General features: G+C 46.9%; 1 protein-coding gene across 3 annotated transcripts; it reads left to right on the plus strand.

Moving 5' to 3' along the window:
* Positions 1–751: 751 nt before the first annotated feature.
* Positions 752–19,844, plus strand: CHMP7 (charged multivesicular body protein 7). Of its 3 annotated transcripts, none has more exons than XM_021942137.2 (12): positions 756–993; positions 3,973–4,712; positions 5,200–5,267; positions 6,956–7,127; positions 13,263–13,448; positions 14,472–14,605; positions 16,047–16,095; positions 16,344–16,463; positions 16,743–16,841; positions 17,077–17,137; positions 17,963–18,142; positions 18,358–19,844. In XM_021942137.2, exons 2-12 carry the CDS (start codon positions 4,284–4,286, stop codon positions 18,417–18,419), a joined length of 1,560 nt encoding a protein of 519 aa, XP_021797829.2. In that variant the 5' UTR covers positions 756–993; positions 3,973–4,283; the 3' UTR covers positions 18,420–19,844. The 3 variants fall into 3 exon arrangements, with proteins under 3 accessions (XP_003902587.1, XP_021797829.2, XP_021797830.2); XM_021942138.2 differs by having other exon boundaries at positions 756–961; XM_003902538.5 differs by lacking the exon at positions 5,200–5,267 and having other exon boundaries at positions 752–993.
* The last annotated feature ends 859 nt before the right edge of the window (positions 19,845–20,703 follow it).

Genomic DNA, 20,703 nt, shown 5'->3' on the forward strand with positions numbered 1-20,703 from the left:
ATTTACATCAAGTACTTTATTAGAAAAAGGAAAGACTGGTCAAATGCTTTTTCAAGTTATCTGATAAGTAAAATCTTTAATAAATAAGCTAGCTTTAAAATTACTGGTAAAGTAATATTAGAAATGTCTTAAGAATTGCCAGCATACATTTTTATTTGCATTTATTAATCAAGAAATTTCATACTTAACCCTACCAAATACTATAAGGTGTCAAAATTTGGCACAGAGGTTACAAAACTATAAACCCAGCCCAAGACAGAATGACCTCTGCTCCTGTAATCACTAATAAATAAGACATTGATATTGGTTTAATGAAAATAGCTACATCTTGAATTATTTAGCAAAATTACCATAATTTCTAATCTTGCGGCAGTCTAGGTAGTCTAGTCCACAGGCAGTAAGGAGGTTTGTTTTGGGAAAGGACTGTTACAATCTTTGTTTCAAAGTTAAACTATAAGTAAACTTGCATGGTAAAAGAATGTTTAATTTTGTGAAAAACGACCAAACTGTCTTCCAAAGTAGCTGTCAGAGACAACCTGCTCCCAGAAGAAAGCAGCAAGCCCCCTCCCCTAAATACCCTGCAGCTTATTTCTTCCCAGATGCCGGCTCCGCCCCAAGTTCTCAGAACTTAGGTACAGCTGTATCCACCCCCAGGCCAAACCACATCCTGGTACTCTAAGCCAGGTGGGGCAAGAAGTGACAAACAACTGCAGGATGTAGACTAACCTCAGAAAGCCCCTAGGCCCTCAAATCCCTATATAAGCCCCTCACCTTAAACACTCTGGGCTGCCTCCTCTGAGGGTTATGGAGCAAGCCGGCAGGTCAACAAACTTGCTTGCCTGACTTTGAGCCTACTGGTCCTTTCCCTCCGCCGATCTTACAATAGCTGTACCACTTTGCATTTCCACCAGCAATGAATGAGAGTTCCTGTTGCTCTGCATCCTCATCAGCATTTGGTGTGGTCAGTATTTTGGATTTTCACCATTCTAATAGGTGTGTAGTAGTATCCTATTCTTGTCTAATTTGCAGTTCCCCAATGACATATCCTATTGAGCATATTATCATATACTTATTTGCCGTTGGTATATCTTCTTTGGTGAGATGTCTGCTCAGATCTTTTATTCATGTTTTAATTGGGTTATTCTTCTTCTTTTTGTTGAGTCTTAAGAATTATTCGTGTGTTTTGGATTAACAGTCCTTTATCGGAGATGTCTTTTGCAAATAGTTTCTACCAGTCTGTGGCTTATCTTCACATTCTCTTCACAGTGTCTTTCACCGAGCAAAAAAAATAATAATTATTATGTCTAATTTATCAATTATTTCTTTCATGGATTATGCTTTTTGTGTTGTATCTAAAAAGTAATCATGATGCCCAAGGTCATCTAGATGTTTTGTCTTCTAGGAGTTTTATTGTTTTGTGTTTTTACATCTAAGTCCATGATCCCTTTGATTTGGCTTTTGTGAATGGTGTAAGATCTGTACCTGGATTTGTTTTTGTTTTTGCATGTAGGTGTTCCAGTGGTCATTGTTGAAAAGACTCTTTGAACCATTGTATTGCCTTTCTTTTTTTGAAAGGTCGGTTGACTATATTTATGTGTGTCTATTTCTGGGATTCCTATTCTGTTCCATTTATCTATTTGTTTATTTTTATGTATTGATTTTTGAGATGAATCTCGCTCTGTTGCCCAGGCTGGAGTGCAGTGGTGCAATCTCAGCTCACTGCAAGCTCCGCCTCCTGGGTTCATGCCATTCTCCTGCCTCAGCCTCCCGAGTAGCTGGGACTACAGGCGCCCGCCACCACGCCTGGCTAATTTTTTGTATTTTTAGTAGAGATGGGGTTTCACCGTGTTAGCCAGGATGGTTTCCGTCTCCTGACCTCGTGATCCGCCCGCCTCGGCCTCCCAAAGTTATTTGTTTATTCTTAAACCAATAACACACTATCTTGATTACTGTTGATTTATAGTAATTCTTGAAGTTGGGTTGTATCCATCCTCTGACTTACTTCTTCAATATTATTTTGGCTCTTCTGAGTCTTTTGCCTTTCCACATAAACTTTAGAATTAGTTTGTTGATATCTACAAAATAACTAGCCATGATTTTGGAATTGCATTGGATCTACAGATCAATTTGGGAGGAATCGATATCTTGATAATATTGAGTTTTCCTGTCCATGAATATAAAATGCCTCTATATTTATTTAGTTCTTCGTCGATTTCTTTCATCAGAATTTTGTAGTTTTCCTCATGTAGAATTTGTACATATCTTGTTAGATTTTTACCTAATTTTTTATAGGGGGTGCTAATGTAAATGGTATTGCGTTTTTAATTTCATATTCCACTTGATCATTATAGGTATATAGGAAAGGAATTGACTTTTATAAATTGACTTTGTATCTGCAATCTTGTTCTCATGGCTTCTTAGTTCCAGGACATTGATTTGGCAATACTTTCATAATTTTCTACATGGATAATTATGTCATTTGTAAAGACATACCATTTTATTTCTTCCTCTTCAGTCTGTACAACTTTTATTTCCTTTACTTGGCTAACTGTGTTAGCTAGGATTTCCCGTACAGCATTGACTAGGAATGGTGTGAGCAGACATTCTTGTGTTATTCCTGATTCCAGTGGAAAAGGATCTAGGTTCTCACCATTAATTCTTATGTTGGCTGTAAGGTTCTTGCTTATGTTCTTTATCAAGTGGAGGATGTGTCCCTCTGTTCCTGGAGTGCCGAGACTTTTTATCGTGAACTGGTGTTGGATTTTGTCAAATGCTTTTTCCGCATCTGGCGATATGATCATATGATTTTTCTTTAGCCTATTGGTGGATTATATTAATTGATTTTTGAACATTGAACTAGCCTTGCCTAGCTGTAATAAATTCCACTTTATCCTGGTGTACAATTCTTTCAATACATTGTGGGTTTCAATTTGCTAGTATTCTATTGAGGATTTTTGCATCTGTATTCACAAGATATATTATTTTGCGTTTTTTGTTTGTTTTTGTTTTTGTTTTTTCCGAGACGGAGTCTCGCTCTGTCGCCCAGGCTGGAGTGCAGTGGCGTGATCTCCACTCACTGCAAGTTCCGCCCCCCGGGTTCACGCCATTCTTCTGCCTCAGCCTCTCGAGTAGCTGGGACTACAAGCGCCCGCCACCACGCCCGGCTAATTTTTTGCATTTTTAATACAGACGGAGTTTCACCGAGTTAGCGAGCATGGCCTCAGTCTCCTGACCTCGTGACCCGCCTGCCTTGGCCTCCCAAAGTGCTGGGATTACAGGCGTGAGCCACCACACCCGGTCGTGTTTTTTCTTTCCTGTAATGTCGTTTGTGTGGTTTTGGCATTAGGGTAATTCTTGCCTCATGGGCTCAGGTGAGATGTATTCCTTTTGTTTCTATCATATAAAAGAGATGGCACAGAACTGGCATAACTTGTTTTTTAAATATTTGGTAGAACTTATCAAATGAAACCATTTGAGCCTAATGCTGTTTGGATGCTATTAATTATTGATTCAATTAATTAGATATAAACATATTCAAGTGGTCTGTTTCCTCTTGTGTGTTTTGGCAGAGTGTGCTTTCAAGAAATATGTCAATTTCGCCTAGGTTATCAAATTTGTGGACATACAGTTATTCATAGGATTCCTTTATTATCATTTTCATGCCCATGGGATCTGTAGTAATGTCCCTTATTTCATTTCTGATATTGACTATTTCTTTTTTCTTTTTGTTAGCCAGGCTAGAGGTTAATCAATTTCATTGACCTTTTCAAAAAATCAGCTTTAGGTTTTGTTGATATTCTTTTGATTTTGTTTTCAATTTCATTGATTTCTGTTCTTTTATTTTTTCTCTTCTGTTTACTTTGAACTTAATTTGTTCTTATTCTAGATTCCCAAGGTAGAATCTTAGGTTATTTTAGATCTTTCTTCTTTTCTGGTTTGTACATTCATTGATATAAATTTCCCTCTATACAGAGATTCACGGATCCATCCGGGTGGTCCAGGCACCACTGGCGCCCCTCTGCGGCGATTCCCCCGTTCCATTTTCTGAAGCCACAGGTCAGAAGCCGCTGTAGAACGCTTTGCCAAACTCCAGGATCTTGAAGAGAATGTAAGGCGCAGCTACCTGCCGCGCAGGCGCAAGCCTTTCTTTCCGCACAAAGACCGTGGGAGGAGGGGTCGGCGCAAGCGCTCGGTGTCTCTCTGAAAAGAACTTCATCATCCTGCCGCCCGCTTACGGAGCGCAGCGCAACGCATGCGCCTTGAAGACTTACGGAACTTATTTCATGCTCGGGGCGGCGGTGACGTGTGAACGAGAAGGAGGTGGTCAAGGAACGGAAGCCGGGAGGGAACTAGGGCGGAAGGGGACCAGGGCCGGGCTTGTGTTCGGTGCCTTGCCGGGGCTGGGGGGTTCCGATGTGGTCCCCGGAGCGGGAGGCCGAGGCCCCGGCCGGGGGAGACCCGGCGGGCCTACTGCCCCCCGAGTGGGAGGAGGACGAGGAGCGCATGTCCTTCCTGTTCTCCGCTTTCAAGAGGAGTCGCGAGGTGAACAGCACCGACTGGGACAGCAAGATGGGCTTCTGGGCGCCGTTGGTGCTGAGCCACAGCCGCCGCCAGGGGGTGGTGCGCCTGCGTCTGCGGGACTTGCAGGAGGCCTTTCAGCGCAAGGGGAGCGTCCCGCTAGGGCTGGCCACGGTGCTGCAGGACCTGCTGCGGTGAGGGGCGGGCCGGAGCCGGGGTCACGAGGGCGGGCGGGGGCAGCTCTCCGAGGGCCGGGCCCTGGTCCTGTTCTCTGCACAGTGCACTGCGCCCAGCCCAGTGTCTGGCCCAGAGAAGGCATCCAGTGTGGGTTCAGAAAGCGAAAAAGGAAAATAAGGAGGCCGGGCTAGGGAAGCTTGGAGGGAGAGGAAGAGGGGGTCTGGGGGAAGATTTGGGGTCGGGGATAGTCCCATTAGATGAGTTCCAGAGAAACCAGCCTAGCAAAGGTGACAGTGATTTGCCTGAACTGGGACCCCGTTATGTAGTTATTTCGTAAGAGCCTCCAAATTTGAATGGCCCGTGGAGCAGAAGGTCTAAGAGATAGTATTCATTAACCTAGAGAAGGTCAGAGCTAAAAAGCGGGCATTCGTGGGGAAGAGGCCTGTAGGCATCTTGCCAACAACCCCTGGCACAGCTCATGCGTCTGGCTTGTCCTTGGCACAGGCTTTTTGGAGCAGAGAGGACGTGAAGGAGAACGAGGGCTTTGCTGAGTATCTGAGTGCCCTTAAAAGGTCTGTAGGAGATACGTGTGTGACAGGTGCAGTGTTTTGGCGGTGTCTGAGGGGTAACATTGATAACTAATAGATGTACAGTGCTTGGCAGCATGCAGATACTTTGTATGCACCATTTGACCCACTCAGCGGTCTTGTGGTGCGGTGATAGATTATCCTCAGCAGACAGAAGAGGAAACTGAGTTTCAAAGAGATCAAGTGACTTACTCAGAGTTACACAGGTAGTTAAAGCTGATACCGGGACTGGATACCTGGTCTTTGGATAAGTCATTTGCCATTCAATGTGTGTATCATTCTGAGACCAGCCTAGCGTGATACACCTCTCAGTGAAGAAGGGAGAAAGTCAACGCTGATGGTTGTGTGTGTGTGTGTGTGTGTGTGTTTTTTTTTTTTTTTTTTTTTTTAGTTTGCTGCTCTTTCTGATTAAGAGCTCTCCCTTCTCTACTTTTGTTCTCAGTACCTTCCCATTGGCTGACATTGATAGTGCCTAGGATGGTCTCGAACTCCTGAACTCAAGCGATCCTCCCACCTTGGCCTCCCAAAGTGTTAGGATTACAGGCGTTGAGCCACTGCACCTGGCCAGCAAGGCTTTCAGAGAATGTGTACAGTGGAAACGGTTTTCGTTCATGCCTGAAGTAGGGAACAGGAGAAACAGTAGTTGAAGAAGTCAGTGAGGGATGAGACCAGAATGGACCTCCTTGGTGTAGAAGGGTGACGATCTTTCACTTCCAATCCAGACACTTTAATACATCGATGGTATTAAAGTCTCTTCTCCTGACTGCTGACGCTCCACTGAAGCTTCCTGTTGCTTACCTGGGTCCTGAAGAATTTCTGAGGGTGATACTTCTCCACAGAGGCGACGTGGCATAGTATTAGTATTAAAAGTAGTATCAAAAACCACAATTACTTTTGCACCAACCTAATAGTTAACAGCTTAGCTTGAGGGCCAACTGGCCTAGGCCTGAATCCTGGCTCTGCCATTTGCTAAATTATGTGGCCCTGCACAAATTTTATGCTGTCTTTAACTCTCAGTTTGACAAATTCTAAAATGGTGATGATAATTGTACCTAGGTTTATTGTGAAGATTTGAAGAGATATTCCTTATATAGCCTTCAGCATAGTGACTGGCCAGCAGCAAGCATTTAATAAATTGAGCTGCTGTTACTGTTACCAGCACCACGAAATACTCACATATACTTACATATACATCGTATCCCCACCCTTGCCTTGGAAGAGCACGAAGTCTTTCTGTGTACATGTTTGTTTTCTTCCTTGTGTCTTGCACTCGACAGTGATTTATTTTCATTTGATTGTTTTGAGCACCATTTGTAAAAGAAAATCTCAGCGAAGGCTCAGAAGCTGCCTGTGTTTCTGTTGTCTTAGTGGGGCACTTGCCTTTTGGTTCCAGCTCTATCGTGGTGTAGATTTGACCTCTCTGCTTACCTTCTGAGTCCCTCAGTTTTCTCATTTGTTAAAATGCTCATAACACCGCCTCCTATGCAGAGGTGTTGTGAGGCTTAGAGCTGGAGTATAAACAATGCTGCGTGTAGTTGGCACAGCGTAGGTGCTTAGTAAATGGTAGTGATGATGATGATAAAATTCCTCTTTTGGGATAAAGGGGGAGCTGGAGACTGGAATGGGATATTGCATTAAGTGCTACTACACGCCCTTCTTTTTCTTCCCTGCAGTCGAGGGGAGCTGCAGCGGGAGTCAGACTTCATGGCCAGTGTAGACAGCAGCTGGATCTCCTGGGGGGTCGGGGTCTTCCTGCTGAAGCCTCTCAAGTGGACTCTTTCTAACATGCTGGGAGATAATAAGGTTCCAGCCGAGGAGGTCCTTGTCGCTGTGGAGCTGTTGAAGGTGGGTACTCAGAAGGGGGTGTCTGGGTGTCACCTGATGGGATCATAGCATCCTCCACGTCCCTTGGGTGCGTTCTTAAAAAAAGACTGTCTTTTTTACATGGTGACTGAGTTGATAACTGAGTTTATCTGCCCTCCCTTGTACTTGCGCTTTGTATATTCATTAGTGGGACTTGTACATTTCAAGGGTTAGCCTTTGTCTGGGAATTTTCAGCAACTAACAGTGGATTATTTTCTAGTATCTGTAGGGATTCATGTTAAGCAGTAGTTTAGGAAATGCTTTGCCTTCTGTAGTTTACTGACAGGAGTTTCTCAGGATTCCTGAGAACCTTGTGGCTTTCAGTATTGCCCCCTCTGAACTGGTGCACTCAGCTCCGCTTTCCTAGTTTGTGACCGTGCCCTTTCCCCTTCCAGCTTTCTGATGGCCTGCCTTCTGCTGCACATGCTCCTCTCCCTTGAAGAGGCCACTGGGGCCATGGTCCCGTCCTAGCCTCCTGGTCAGTCAGCCTCCTCCCGGCCTGCCTTCCCCACAGCCTTAATCGCATGGCTCATTGTTCCACTCCCTTCCTCAGCAACACCCTCAGCTCCTTTGCATCTCCTTTGGTCCACACCAGGAGACTCCCAGCAAATCCATAGCCCTAGATCAGCCACATGGGGTCTAACACCCCTGCTGGAGAAAATCACCTGTCATCAGACTGAGGTCCCCTTCACAGTCCCCAGCTGTGGGAGGCCCTCACAGCCACACCACAGCCTCATTTTTCTTTCTCTCTGTCCCCTCACACGCTGGTTCCATCCTGTGTCCTCTTTCCTCTCTGAGGCACTTCACTGAGAAGGTAGACTCAGGGTTCCTGAGTTGGCCTTCAGTTTTCTGTCCTCCTACCCCAAGCCTGACCTCCTCAGAGCCCACCTCCTTCTGTGCTCAGAGTGTAGTGTCCTTCCTCTACCCCTCGTCTGCTGTGCGTCTGCCCTGCCCCTCTTGTCCCTTTGTCCCATTGGCTGGCCTCTTGCCTGGTATGTTCCATCTCCCTCTCAGCCTGTAAACCCAAACCCACTCATGCTTTTCCGAACACAGATTGTCTCTTTTGTGGTACCTGGGCCCTACCTAGTGACTGCTGTTTCCTTCTCAACCGACCTTTGCGTCACCATTTCCTCACCTCCCATTCACTCTGTCACCCGGTGCAGACCTGCTTCAACCACCCCCTCCACCTGGATGCTGTGGATGAGTCTCTCTCTCTCTGTGTGTGTGTGTGTGTGTGTGTGTGTGTGTGTATCTACAAAGTTGACTGAGTACTTGGTGGCCAAAGTACATTGCAGAGAGTATTTTTGAAATTCACAGACCAAGCCTGACCTCAGAGCCCTGGCATAGCCCTAGAGGCTTCACACAGCTGGAGCCAGCCCAGAATCCCCACCCCTCACCCCAAGAGACACACCCATTTCTCCTCACCTCACCGTGAGAGACTCCAGCGCACTCTGCCTCAGATGGAGGAAGAGGTCTCCCAAATCTGCCCATCTCTCCTTGTCCCCCAGGATTGTTGACTAAGCAGCCCACATTTTCTTCAGGGGCAGCCCCTTTGCTCCATCTACACGCCCTCCCCGCACCTGCCTGGTGCCCTGGTCTCCAGGGCTCAGTCAAGGTCCCCGCAAAGACTGCAGGATGATTTGGGTCTGCCTCTCATCTCACATTGTCCTCCAGCCTGGGGCGGAGGAGAGGCAGACCCATGGATCCCCACAGGTGAGGTCTGCAAACAAAGCAAGCCTGCTCTTGACGTAAATTGGTTTTCCCAAGTCCAGACAGAGAAACAGGCAGTAACTTTTTACTTTTGGATGGTACTGAAAAATACAAAAAAGCAAACATTGTCTGTTATTTTGCTATTTAAAAAAAAAATACAAAGAAATGAAAGTTTTCTTTCTGTTCATCCAACTTTTCTCTCTTTGGGCACTCTCTTCCCATTTGTGTGAGTGTGTGAGTGTGTATGTTTACAGACTTACATTTCCTTAATGGCCTTGTCAACTCTAGTTCTTCCTGAAAATCTTATTCACTTGTTTCTTGTCTGTCTTTCCTACTAGAAGGGAACAGTGCCATGGGCCCTGGGACCCTGGGAGCAGTGCCTGGTGCCTGGTACCTGGTAGACAGTCAACAGATCCCTGTCGAGTGAATGAATATATACACACAGACACATGTGTACACATTACTCCATTTTTTTCTAGAAATGGAATTGGTGTGCAGTCTGCTTTGTTTTCTTCCACTGCATTATATCAGGTGCCTCTTTCCAGGCCCTACACGGTATGGATTTACTTGATTCTTTTTGATGCCTGCATGATAATCTGTTGCTATGCCACAATTTATGCAACAGGTGCTCTGCAGATGGACATTTAAGTCATTCCGATTTCTCTCTCCGTTTTTCCATTACAAAAAAATGCCACTTGGACAGAGATCTATGTACTTCTCCCTTTATTTTTATGGAATTGATTTTCAGAAATGCCTATGTGCTTTTTAAATTTTAACAAAAATTGCCAAACTACTTTTCAAAAGTTTGTAATAAGTTGCGCTTTCATCAAGATTCTATAGTCCAGTCTCCCCATATCCTTGTCAGCACTGGGTGACATCAGTCTTTTCAATCTTGCCAACTTATTGGGGAAAAAAATGATACGTCCTGTTTGTGAATTGAGCGTTTTTTTCACCTATGTACTAGCCATTTACATATCCCCTTCTGTGAATTGTCTGTTTATATCCTTTGCCTGTTTCGTATTGTGTTATCTTTTTTTTTTTTTTTTTTTTGAGATGGAGTCTGTCTCCCAGGCTGGAGTGCAGTGGTGTGATCTCCACTCACTGCAAGTTCTGCCTCCCAGGTTCACGCCATTCTCCTGCCTCAGCCTCCCGAGCAGCTGGGACTACAGGCGCCCGCCACCATGCCTGGCTAATTTTTTATTTTTAGTGGAGACAGGGTTTCACCGTGTTAGCCAGGATGGTCTCGATCTTGTGACCTCGTGATCCGCCCACCTTGGCCTCCCAAATGCTGGGATTACAGGTGTGAGCCACCGCTTACAGGTGTGAGCTACCGCGCCCGGCCGTATTGTGCTATTTTTTATGTTAATCTGTATTCTTTATGTATTAGAGATAGATATGTATAATGTATTTGGTATTAAGGATGTAAATATTGTTTCCCAGTCTATTGCTTGCTTAATTTTTATTTATGATGTCTTTTACCGTATAGAAGTGTTCATATTTCTGTAGTCAGATGTCTCAGACTTTTCCATATGGCTACTGAATTTCAGGTCTTGTTTAGGAAGGCATCTTCTGACTCAAGCTTAAGTGGGTATTCTTTTATTACTTTGTACTTTAATTTTTTCCGTTTACATTTCCTTACTTCAATACTTATTTTTGTGTATGTGGTGGGGAAAAGCTCTTCTTCCAAATGGATGGCCAGTTGTCTCAGTATTTTTTCTTGATGTCGTATAACATTAATTTATTTGTGTGTAGGCCGGGCGCGGTGGCTCAAGCCTGTAATCCCAGCACTTTGGGAGGCCGAGGCGAGTGGATCACGAGGTCAGGAGATCGAGACTATCCTGGCTAACATGGTGAAACCCCGTCTCTACTAAAAATACAAAAAAAACTAGCCGGGCGTGGTGGCGGGCGCCTGTAGTCTCAGCTACTTGGGAGGCTGAGGTGGGAGAATGGCATGAACCCGGGAGGCGGAGCTTGCAGTGAGCCGAGATCACACCACTGCACTCCAGCCTGGGAGCACAGCGAGACTCCGTCTCAAAAAAAAAAAAAAAATTTATTTGTGTGTGGTTACTGTGCAGTTACTGCAGTAGTTGGGTATCTGGTAGGGCAGTCGAATCAATGAAAACTCAATGTCTGTGTCTTACTAGGCTCTTTTCCACCCTTTGACACCGTTGACGAGTCGCTTCTTAAAATGTCTAATTTCCTTGAATTTGTTTACATGATGCAGCAAGTTCTCCTTGGTTCCCCCAAAGCAGTCCTGCTGGCTGTCTTTTGTGGGATCCTTCACTTCCTAAACAGTGATCTTCCTTCAGCTTATTACTTTCCTCCCTGAGTGTCCTTGGGATCTTTGCCGTGGATATGCTAAGAACTTTCAACCATTGTATCACTGTCCTGCTGTCTCCTTTGAGTTTTAGATTTGTATATCCACTTATATGTTGTATATATATTTTTGGATATCTCTCAGACATCTTTTTTATTTATTTATTTGTTTGTTTGTCTATTTTCAGATGGAGTCTCGCTCTGTTGCCCAGGCTGGAGTGCAGTGGCGCAATCTTGACTCACTGTAAGCTCCGCCTCCTGGGTTCAAGTGATTCTCCTGCCTCAGCCTCCCAAGTAGCTGGGATTACAGGTGCTGCCACCACGCCCAGCTAATTTTTTGTATTTTTTTTAGTGGAGACGGGGTTGCACCATGTTGGCCAGGCTGGTCTCAAACTCTTGACCTCAGGTGATTCACCCACCTCAGCCTCCCGAAGTGCTGATATTATAGGCGTGAATCACCACGCCCGGCCTCTCTCAGACATCTTAAAACATCATATCCAAGATGGGATATTTTGTCTTTCCTTTAAACTAGGCTTTTCCTCCTGTATTTTTTGCTATTAATAGCATCACATCCATCAGTCACTCAGTCCATGGTGACTTTCCTCTCAACTTTCTCCTCCAACCCTGTATCCAGTTACCAGTGTTACCTTCTGAATTTTGTTTGGCTCCATCACTCCTATTTCTGTGTTTATTATTCAAATAGTCTGTTGTTCAACCCCACATAATCTCTTGTGTAAATGGTCTCCTTGCCTCTAATCCTAACTCTACAATCCATCCTATCCCAACTGGCAGTTAGTTTTCTGTTAATCTAGCCATGTCAGTTTCCTTCAGTGACCACCTACCATCTACAGAATAAAGGATCATCATAAGCTATTATACTTTCTATAATATAGGAGTGCTTCTCCTCTCTCTCCTTTCCCCTCTACATTTGTACACGTGCCGCATTGACCCACCCTTCTATACTCATGTTCCTTTCTCTTCCTGAGATACCCCTTTCACCTCTTCACCTGGCAGCTTGCTCACTCTTCAGAATTCTGCTCAACATTTTTTTTTTCAAGAAATCCTGAATCACCAGGTAGTCCTTTCCTATATTTTCATAGCATCCTATGCACACCTCAGTAAGTCTTTCTTGTTTCTGGTAGTAATTTCCATGTATGAGCGAAATGGTGACATTATTTCTTGGAACTTACATTTCTTAGTCTTGTCGCTAATCTTATCCCATCTGTTTATCGTGTACTTTTCTTTGTTTTTTGTTTTGTTTTGTTTTGAAACAGAGTTTTGCTCTTGTTGCCCAGGCTGGAGTGTAGTGGTACAATCTCAGCTCACTGCAACCTCCGCCTCCCAGGTTCAAGTGATTCTCCTGCCTCAACCTCGCAAGTAGCTGGGATTATAGGTGCCCGCCATCACACCGGCTACTATTTTTTGTATTTTTAGTAAAGACGAGGTTTTGCCATGTTGGCCAGGCTGGTCTCAAACTCCTGACCTCAGGTAATGTGCCTGCCTCCGCCTCCCAAAGGGCTGGGATTACCAGCATGAACCAGCATGCCTGGCCCTTTTCCCTTAAGACTCTTTACAGACTCAGTAATGTTTGTGTTTGCAGTATAGCCAATTGGCAGGAAAATGGAGAGACTACAATTGGAAGGGAATTAGATATCATTTCATCCACCCTCTTCAGAGAGTGATACTGAGGACTAATGAGGCTGTGACTGGCCCAGCGTCACCCAGGCTGGGCTGGAAATCAGGCCTCAGGTCTCCTTCACAGATGTTCTACCTGAGCTCACCTCCTCAGTCTTCCCTTGGGAAACCACAGACCAGAGAGAGGCAGGAGTGTAAAATCCCCAGTGGACGTGCAGTGCAGAGCTGGCTCCCAGCATCTCATGTGCCTCATTTCATATGGAGTCACCGAACTTTCCTCCAAGGCTTAAAAACACAGATCTTTCCTCCTTTTTAAAAAGCCGCTACTTGGGGAGGATGGGCTTGGGATTCCCGGGTGCTTGCCTTGTGTGGTCATGGTTTTGAAGCTCAGGGTCAGGGTCCCTGCGTCCCGTGGCAGTGGCCAGGGCCTGTCAGCCCATGTTGCCTTTCCCGCAGGAAAAGGCTGAGGAGGTGTATCGTCTGTATCAGAACTCGCCCCTCTCCTCCCACCCCGTGGTGGCCCTGTCAGAGCTCAGCACCCTCTGCGCTAACTCCTGCCCAGATGAGAGGACCTTCTACTTGGTGTTGCTGCAGCTGCAGAAGGAGAAGAGGGTCACAGTCCTCGAGCAGAACGGGGAGAAGGTACGGAGGCTCACCTGTTCATTCTCTGACTCAGCGGTGATTGATTCAGTACATACAGTAGCGACCCCTTATCTGAGATTTTGCTTTCCAGAGTTTCCGTTACCTGCAGTCAACCACGGTCCAAAAATAATAAGTGGAAAATTCCAAACATTAACAGTTCCATAGATTTCAGTTGTGCACTGTTCTAAGTAGTGTGATGGGACCTCGTAGTATCCCGCCTGAATGCTCATCCCCCCTTTGTCCAGCATCTCCCTGCCTGAGTCACTTAGGAGTTGTCTCAGTCATCAGATTGACTGTCATGGCACTGCAGTGGTTGTGTTCAAGCCACCCTTATTGTACTGTTTTTTTTTTTTTTTGAGACAGAGTCTTGCCGTCGCCCAGCAATGGTGCAATCTCGGCTCACTGCAGCCTCCGCCTCCCAGGTTCAAGTGATTCTCCTGCCTCAGCCTCCTGAGTAGTTGGGATTACAGGCATGCGCCACAGCGCCTGGCTAATTTTTGTATTTTTAGTACAGAAGGGGTTTCACCATTTGGCCAGGCTGTCTTGAATTCCTGACCTCAAGTGATCCTCCTGCCTCGGCCTCCCAAAGTGCTAGGATTACAGGTGTGAACCACCGTGCCTGGCCTATTGTACTTAATAATGGCCCCAAAGCACAAGAGCAGTGGTGCTGGCAGTCCAGATTTACCAAAGAGAAGCTGTCAGGTGCTTCCTTTAAGTGAAAAAGTGAAAGTTCTGGACTAAATAAGGAAGACAAAATATCATTTGCTGAGGTTGCTAGGATCTACAGTAAGAATGAATCTTCTATAGGAAAAATTGTGAAGAAGGAAAAAATGTTTGCATAGCTGTATGTATAGGGTTCAGTATTCTCTGAGGGTTCAGGCATCCACGGGGGGTTCCATTCATTGGAATGTATCCCCCATGGATAAGGGGGGCCTGCTGGTCTCATATGCCCACCAGCACTCCTGCTTGGGAAGTTCTCAGTCTTTGTGGTAGCAGCAGTAGTAATTTCTCCCTGTCCCTCAGATTGTGAAGTTTGCCCGAGGGCCACATGCCAAGGTCTCTCCAGTCAATGACGTAGACGTTGGGGTGTACCAGCTGATGCAGAGTGAACAGCTTCTCTCGCGCAAAGTGGAGTCCTTATCCCAGGAAGCAGAGAGGTAACTTTTAACCCCGAACTGAGTCCCCTCCCCACTGTGGCTGGCCCCCAGAGCCAGCAAAATGTTACTGTATGTGGGCTTTTAAAAAATAGGTGTATGTTTTTTTTTAAGCTAATTACAAAAGTACACACTGCTCGATGCAGAAATCATGGAAAGCACGGAATATCACAAAAGAGAAAAAAAAATGAGGCCTTTTGTTCATTTGTTTATTTGTTTGTTTTTTTGAGACAGTCTCGCTGTGTCACCCAGACTGGAGTGCAGTGGCATGATCTCGGCTCACTGCAAGCTCCACCTCCTGGGTTCACACCATTGTCCTGCCCCAGCCTCCTGAGTAGCTGGGTCTACAGGTACCCGCCACCACGCCTGGCTAATTTTTTGTAATTTTAGTAGAGATGGAGTTTCACTGTGTTAGCCAGGATGGTCTCGATCTCCTGACCTCGTGATCCGCCCATCTTGGCCTCCTACAGTGCTGGGATTACAGGTGTGAGCCACCCCGCCCGGCCTTTTTTTTTTTTTTTTTTTCCTTCTAAATTGAGACAGGGTCTTGCGCTATGCCCCAGGCTGGAGAACAGTGACACGATCTTAGTTCACTGCAGTCTCAAACTCCTGGGCTCAAGCAATCTTCCCGCCTTAGCCTCCTCAGTAGCTGGGACCACAAGTGCGCACCACCATGCCTGGCTAGTTTTTTAATTTTTTGTTGAGACGGGGTCTCACCATGTTGTCCAGGATGGTCTCAAACTCCTCGGCGCAAACAAGCCTTCCACCTCAGCCTCCCAAAGTGCCGGGGTTCCTGGGGTGAGCTGTGCCCAGCTGAAAACACGAGTCTTAATTCTTCCCCCACAGACCATGACTGTGAGTGTAATGTTTATGCTCTTCCTTACCAGTATCCATTCAACTAATATTTATTGAGCTAGGCATTGTCTTAGGGACTGGGGATATAGCCGTGGACAAGATAGGTTCCTGCCTTTGCAGAGGTCTTTCTGAAGGGCCCTTGCCCTGCCCTTTCCCCGTGGATGACTGTACAAGGAATCCCTGATAAAGACACACACTCCGGCAGGCGGACACAGACATTGAAGTCTGTCTTCCAGTTGGGAAAGCCTCGCCTTGTTGGGAGGCAGAGGGATGTGTCCGAGGTCATTGTTGGTGTTAACAGTTCATTCCCTGTCTCCCCACATTGGGAAGACATGTACGAGGTGCCCTGTTTGCATGTTCTGTCGCGGTGGGTTGAAAAAGCGTGTCCTCAGTCAGCCTGCTTGAGCTGCCTGTTGACTTCCACAAGAGTTTCTGGCCGTCAGCATCATTTTTCTTGCCACTGGGCAGAGTGGATTTAGTCTTAACAGATTTAAAACCACCTTGACTGAGTGCTGCTCTCAGGGACCCTTTGAGACCCTGGCCCTCCCGTCCTGTGACACAGTCATCTTATCTGTCCCTCTGTTTCTAGGTGTAAAGAAGAAGCCCGCCGAGCATGCCGAGCAGGAAAGAAGCAGCTGGTGAGTTCTTGTCTCTTCCAGCCCTGTAGCAGTGCCCCAGGCAGGCCTGAAGCGATGCCCAGCAGTTCGGAGAGCAGCCCGCTGGGGTTTTGAGGGGGACAGAGTCTGCAGGGGCCCAGGCACCACAGCTTATTTTACAGACCGGAGGGAAGAAGGCTGGGACAGCCTTAACGTCTGGGAAGGGCTGTCTTCCTCTTGCCCTTTGGCTTGCCCAGTTCAGCACTGACCTAAGTCTCCATGCCCCCCAGGCACTGAGGTCTCTCAAGGCCAAGCAACGGACAGAGAAGCGCATCGAGGCCTTGCATGCCAAGCTGGACACTGTTCAAGGCATCCTGGACCGGATCTATGCCTCCCAGACAGATCAAATGGTAGCCACTCCCCCCTACTCCAGCACTCAGCTGGTCTCTCCGTGGGTGTTGGTCACTTGCAGCTTCGGCTTTGCTGTTTGGAGAATCCCTGGGGTCTTTCGGGATGTAGCTGGGGTTGCCTTTGCCTTTCCAGTCAGGAGGTTTGGCCTCAGTGGGTATAGGGTATATTGAACTTGGGTGCCAAAAAAACCCCAAAGCTGCCTTTTGGAGTTGAAACAATATTGTATGTATTTTGCCAAATGTCTGTCATGTGCACTGATAGCTTTGCTTTGTCTTTAGGTTTTTAATGCCTACCAGGCTGGGGTGGGAGCACTCAAACTCTCCATGAAGGATGTCACAGTGGAGAAGGCAGAGAGCCTTGTGGATCAGATCCAAGAGGTACAGAAAGGGGCCAGGGAGGGACACACAGAGAAGGAAATGACAGAGGACAGATTTGACTTCATTGCACATCCTCTTTAATGAAACTTGACTTGTGACCTTGTGAACTTGAGGAAGGTTTCCTTGATTCTCATTTGGGGCAGGATTGCTTTGTCACCCTAGATATTTTCTACCGAAGACTGAGATGCTCAGAGCCACCATGCCCAACTCAGGGCTTTGCACTTGTCTCTTACAGCTCTGTGACACCCAGGATGAAGTTTCTCAGACTCTGGCTGGTGGGGTAACCAATGGCTTAGGTGAGTGGACAAGGTGGTTATTTTTATTTTTATTTATTTATTTATTTATTTTTAGATGGAGTCTCACTCTGTCACCTAGGTTGGAGTGCAGTGACACATTCTCGGCTCACTGCAACCTCCGCCTCCTGGGTTCAAGCGATTCTCCTGCCTCAGCCTCCTGAGTAGCTGGGATTATAGGCGCACACCACTACGCCGGGCTAATTTTTGTATTTTTAGTAGAGATGGGGTTTCACCATGTTGGTCAGGCTGGTCTCGAACTCCTGACCTCGTGATCCGCCTGCCTCCGCCTCCCGAAGTGCTGGGATTACAGGCATGAGCCACCATGCCCGGCCCAAAGCAGTTGTTTCTTCTTTTCATCCTGGAAGACTTCGCTTCCCTGTGCTGTGATGAGTTTGACGGTAGATTTGCTTTTCCGGCTGCAGGCAGGCCTCTCCTAGCCTGCCCTCCCTCGGGCCCATCTGCAGGAGCAATCAGGGAATTGCCATTTCCTCCTTGACAGCTGTGCTCATGACCCATCTGTGCTCCAGCATTCCTCATTCACAAGGCTTCCGACTGGAGGATCCTCCTTCAAGGGCAAGGGGAATCAGGGTCAGGTCCATGGGGTTAACAGAATATACCTCCTTGGTGACTTAACTCTGAGTCTGGAAGAAGCGTCTCTGCTTGAAGCTACCCTCAGTTTCCTGACTTCCAGGATTTTTTTTTAATTTGCAAGGAGGCCTGGCATCTTTTGAAAAGCTAAGCGGAGTTTTGGTAACCTCAGTCCTGTACTCATTAATGCATTTCTCCCTGGAGTTTATGCATCTTTATGTTCTCTTTAATTTCCAGATTTTGACAGTGAAGAACTGGAGAAGGAATTGGACATCCTCCTTCAGGATACCACCAAAGAACCTTTGGATCTGCCTGACAACCGCCGCAGTAGGCATTTTACCAACAGTGTGCCTAACCCTAGGATCTCAGATGCTGAACTTGAAGCTGAACTTGAGAAACTGTCCTTATCAGAGGGAGGTATGGAGCTGTTTTCCAAGGCCTCAGGCGGGCATGTGGCCTTCTGGCTGACAGAGTTGATGGGCCCAAGCCCAATTACTCAATTTGCCAGAGTACCAGAGCCCTATAGGGAGTTGAGGGTTTGTTTATATTAAGACTCAGTCTCATAAACACTGGAATGCCTTCATCTTCAAGATTTTCCTGTTATAGTGTTCAGTCATTTCTTTGCCTTGCAGGTTTGGTCCCAAGCAGTAAATCTCCGAAAAGGCAATTGGAACCGACTCTAAAGCCATTGTAGGACCCTCAAGTGAAGGACCCTCATGTAAAAGAGATACCAGGCTTGCTGGGTGTGTACATAGTTATTTAAACAAGAAACTCTCAGAATGTGTTTGGAAGAGGAGGAAGGAGAACTACTGATTTATCTGGATGCTACTACTTACTACAGGACAGATAGAATTTCTGGAAGCGATGCTCCAAAGGCTTGCTCCCAGCTGTATTATGGACCTGCCTTCTCATCTTTCTAGTGCCACAATTTATACAGTCCTGTGTCTGACCTGTCATTTCATAGCCTGCAGTTCTTGCCATTGGCACACTTAGTTTGTCTTCACCCACCAGCTTCGTTCCAGCCTATGAAGGGGAAAGATTTGCAGTTTTGCCAAATCTGAAACAGTTCCCACTTCCCCCTGTGGTTTTTTAGAGGGGTTTATCCTCTCGCTAATGTCAGTTAAATAACTTACTCTGCCCCACTTGATTTCACTGGTAAGAGAAGAATGAGAATGAAACACTTCAAGGTTTTATTTGAGGGGACTTAGCTGCCATTGTATGGAGAAACATGTAGTGTAAAAGGTTTTTCTCTAGGGTCATTTGTCAGAATTCTCCAGGTGTTCAGAGAAGGAGGTCGCCTCAAGTGGCCCAGAGTCATGACAGTCCGGAGGGGCTGGTGTGGCCGGTGGGCACTGCCTCTTCATCCGATGCAGCAGGAGGTCCGCTGGTGGGGGAAAGCTTCTTCCGAGGCCTCTGCACTCGCCTGGGAAGAGGCCCAGTCACTACAGGACCCCGAGATGTCCAGACCCCTTATACTTTTCTAAAGAGGCGAAACTGTGGCCTTGGCCCCATCATGGGATAACTTAAAAATACATACCTATCTTCCAGAACAAGCCACACAACAACACACCTCCCCTCCTTGAGCCTGGCGCACAGCACCGGGCTCTGTGAATTTGGAAAGCGTTTTACTTTGTGGCCTACTGCTCGGGGCAGGGGAGCTGAGCCAGGATGTGCAATAGAAGCAGGGGCTGTGCCTTCTGCCAGATCTGCCGGGAGCTACCTGGGCCACCCGTGCATCTGTCCTGCTTCCTGCAGTCCCCGCTCTCTGCCTCCTCTGAGGGACTGGGCAGGGCGGGGTAGGGGGATAGACAGGAAAGGGTCTGAATGCTCTGGCAACGGTGAGAAGAAACGATAGCCACAATGCCACTCCGCTGCCCAGCCGCCAGGATTTCTGCCTGGAGCCCTTTGCCCTGTCCCTGCTGCCTGAGGTGGCGTAGAGCAGAGGAGAAGAATTTGCTCCAGGCCAGGAGCACAAATCATTGTTCAATGAATTTCTCTCCAACTCGACCTTGGTAAACGGAAATGTTGGGGGTGAAGAGAAACAATCACTATTTTTTTTCTTTTTTATCTGGTAAATAATTAAAAGAAAAACCGGAACACTTGTCCCGTCTCTTCTTTAGGTTGTATCAATGTCTTGTTCCTTCGTGCCTCCCCACGCTTCCAGCTTCTGCACACTTTGGTTCTTTCTCTGAAGTCCAGAGGAGAATGTGGAGCGCCTGATCATGTGAGCTTTGAGCTGCAGCAGCTGCTGCTCCATCCAAGTGGCCGTGCACAGTGAGCTCTCCTGGGGAGAACTCACTCTTTGAATGGCCTCCCTGGTTTTAGCAGTGTGCCATTGCTACAGTTTTCCGTTGCCTGGGCTCTATGAGTGGCCTAATTTCTTCTGCTCATGTGATTGTATCATATTTTAGTCTGGCACTGGTATTTCTCAGCCCCTCCTCCAGGGATGGTGTTTGCCACCCCCTGTGAGGGAGATGGGCTTTGAGGCTGAGGGCAGCATTAGGAACAGGCGAAACAATTGGCTGCAGCACTCGGTCTGCAGCTCCAGGTAAGTCAGAGGTGAACTGGCCAGGAAAAGGTGGTGAGAGCAGCGGCTCAGAAAGCCCTGGGAGAATCTAAAGGACCTGGTGAGAAGGGCGAGAGGGACTGGAGTTCACAGGCCCTGCCAAAGAGAGGGCAGAACCGCTGTTCCATTCCTTCTGCTGGAAGGAAGTGGCCTGGACCTGGTGAGCCTTGTTAGTCTGGTTTAAAGTTGCTTTTTCTTTCGCTATCCTGAGCCACTGAAGAATCCTGTTAAATGATCCAGTCTTATTCTTTGCTGTGCTACAGGAAATTAAAAGGAGCTATTGAGTCTACTGGGAGCAGAGAACAAGAAGGGGTCATCTACAGGACTCTGCTGGCAGCGGCTGCAGCTGCCAGCATGGGATTCCCACAGCTGGGCAATCAGGGCTGAGTGGCCTCAGGAGTCAGCACCGCGG

The sequence above is a fragment of the Papio anubis genome, chromosome 8 (assembly GCF_008728515.1).
Source record: "Papio anubis isolate 15944 chromosome 8, Panubis1.0, whole genome shotgun sequence".
NCBI classification, from domain to species: domain Eukaryota; kingdom Metazoa; phylum Chordata; class Mammalia; order Primates; family Cercopithecidae; genus Papio; species Papio anubis.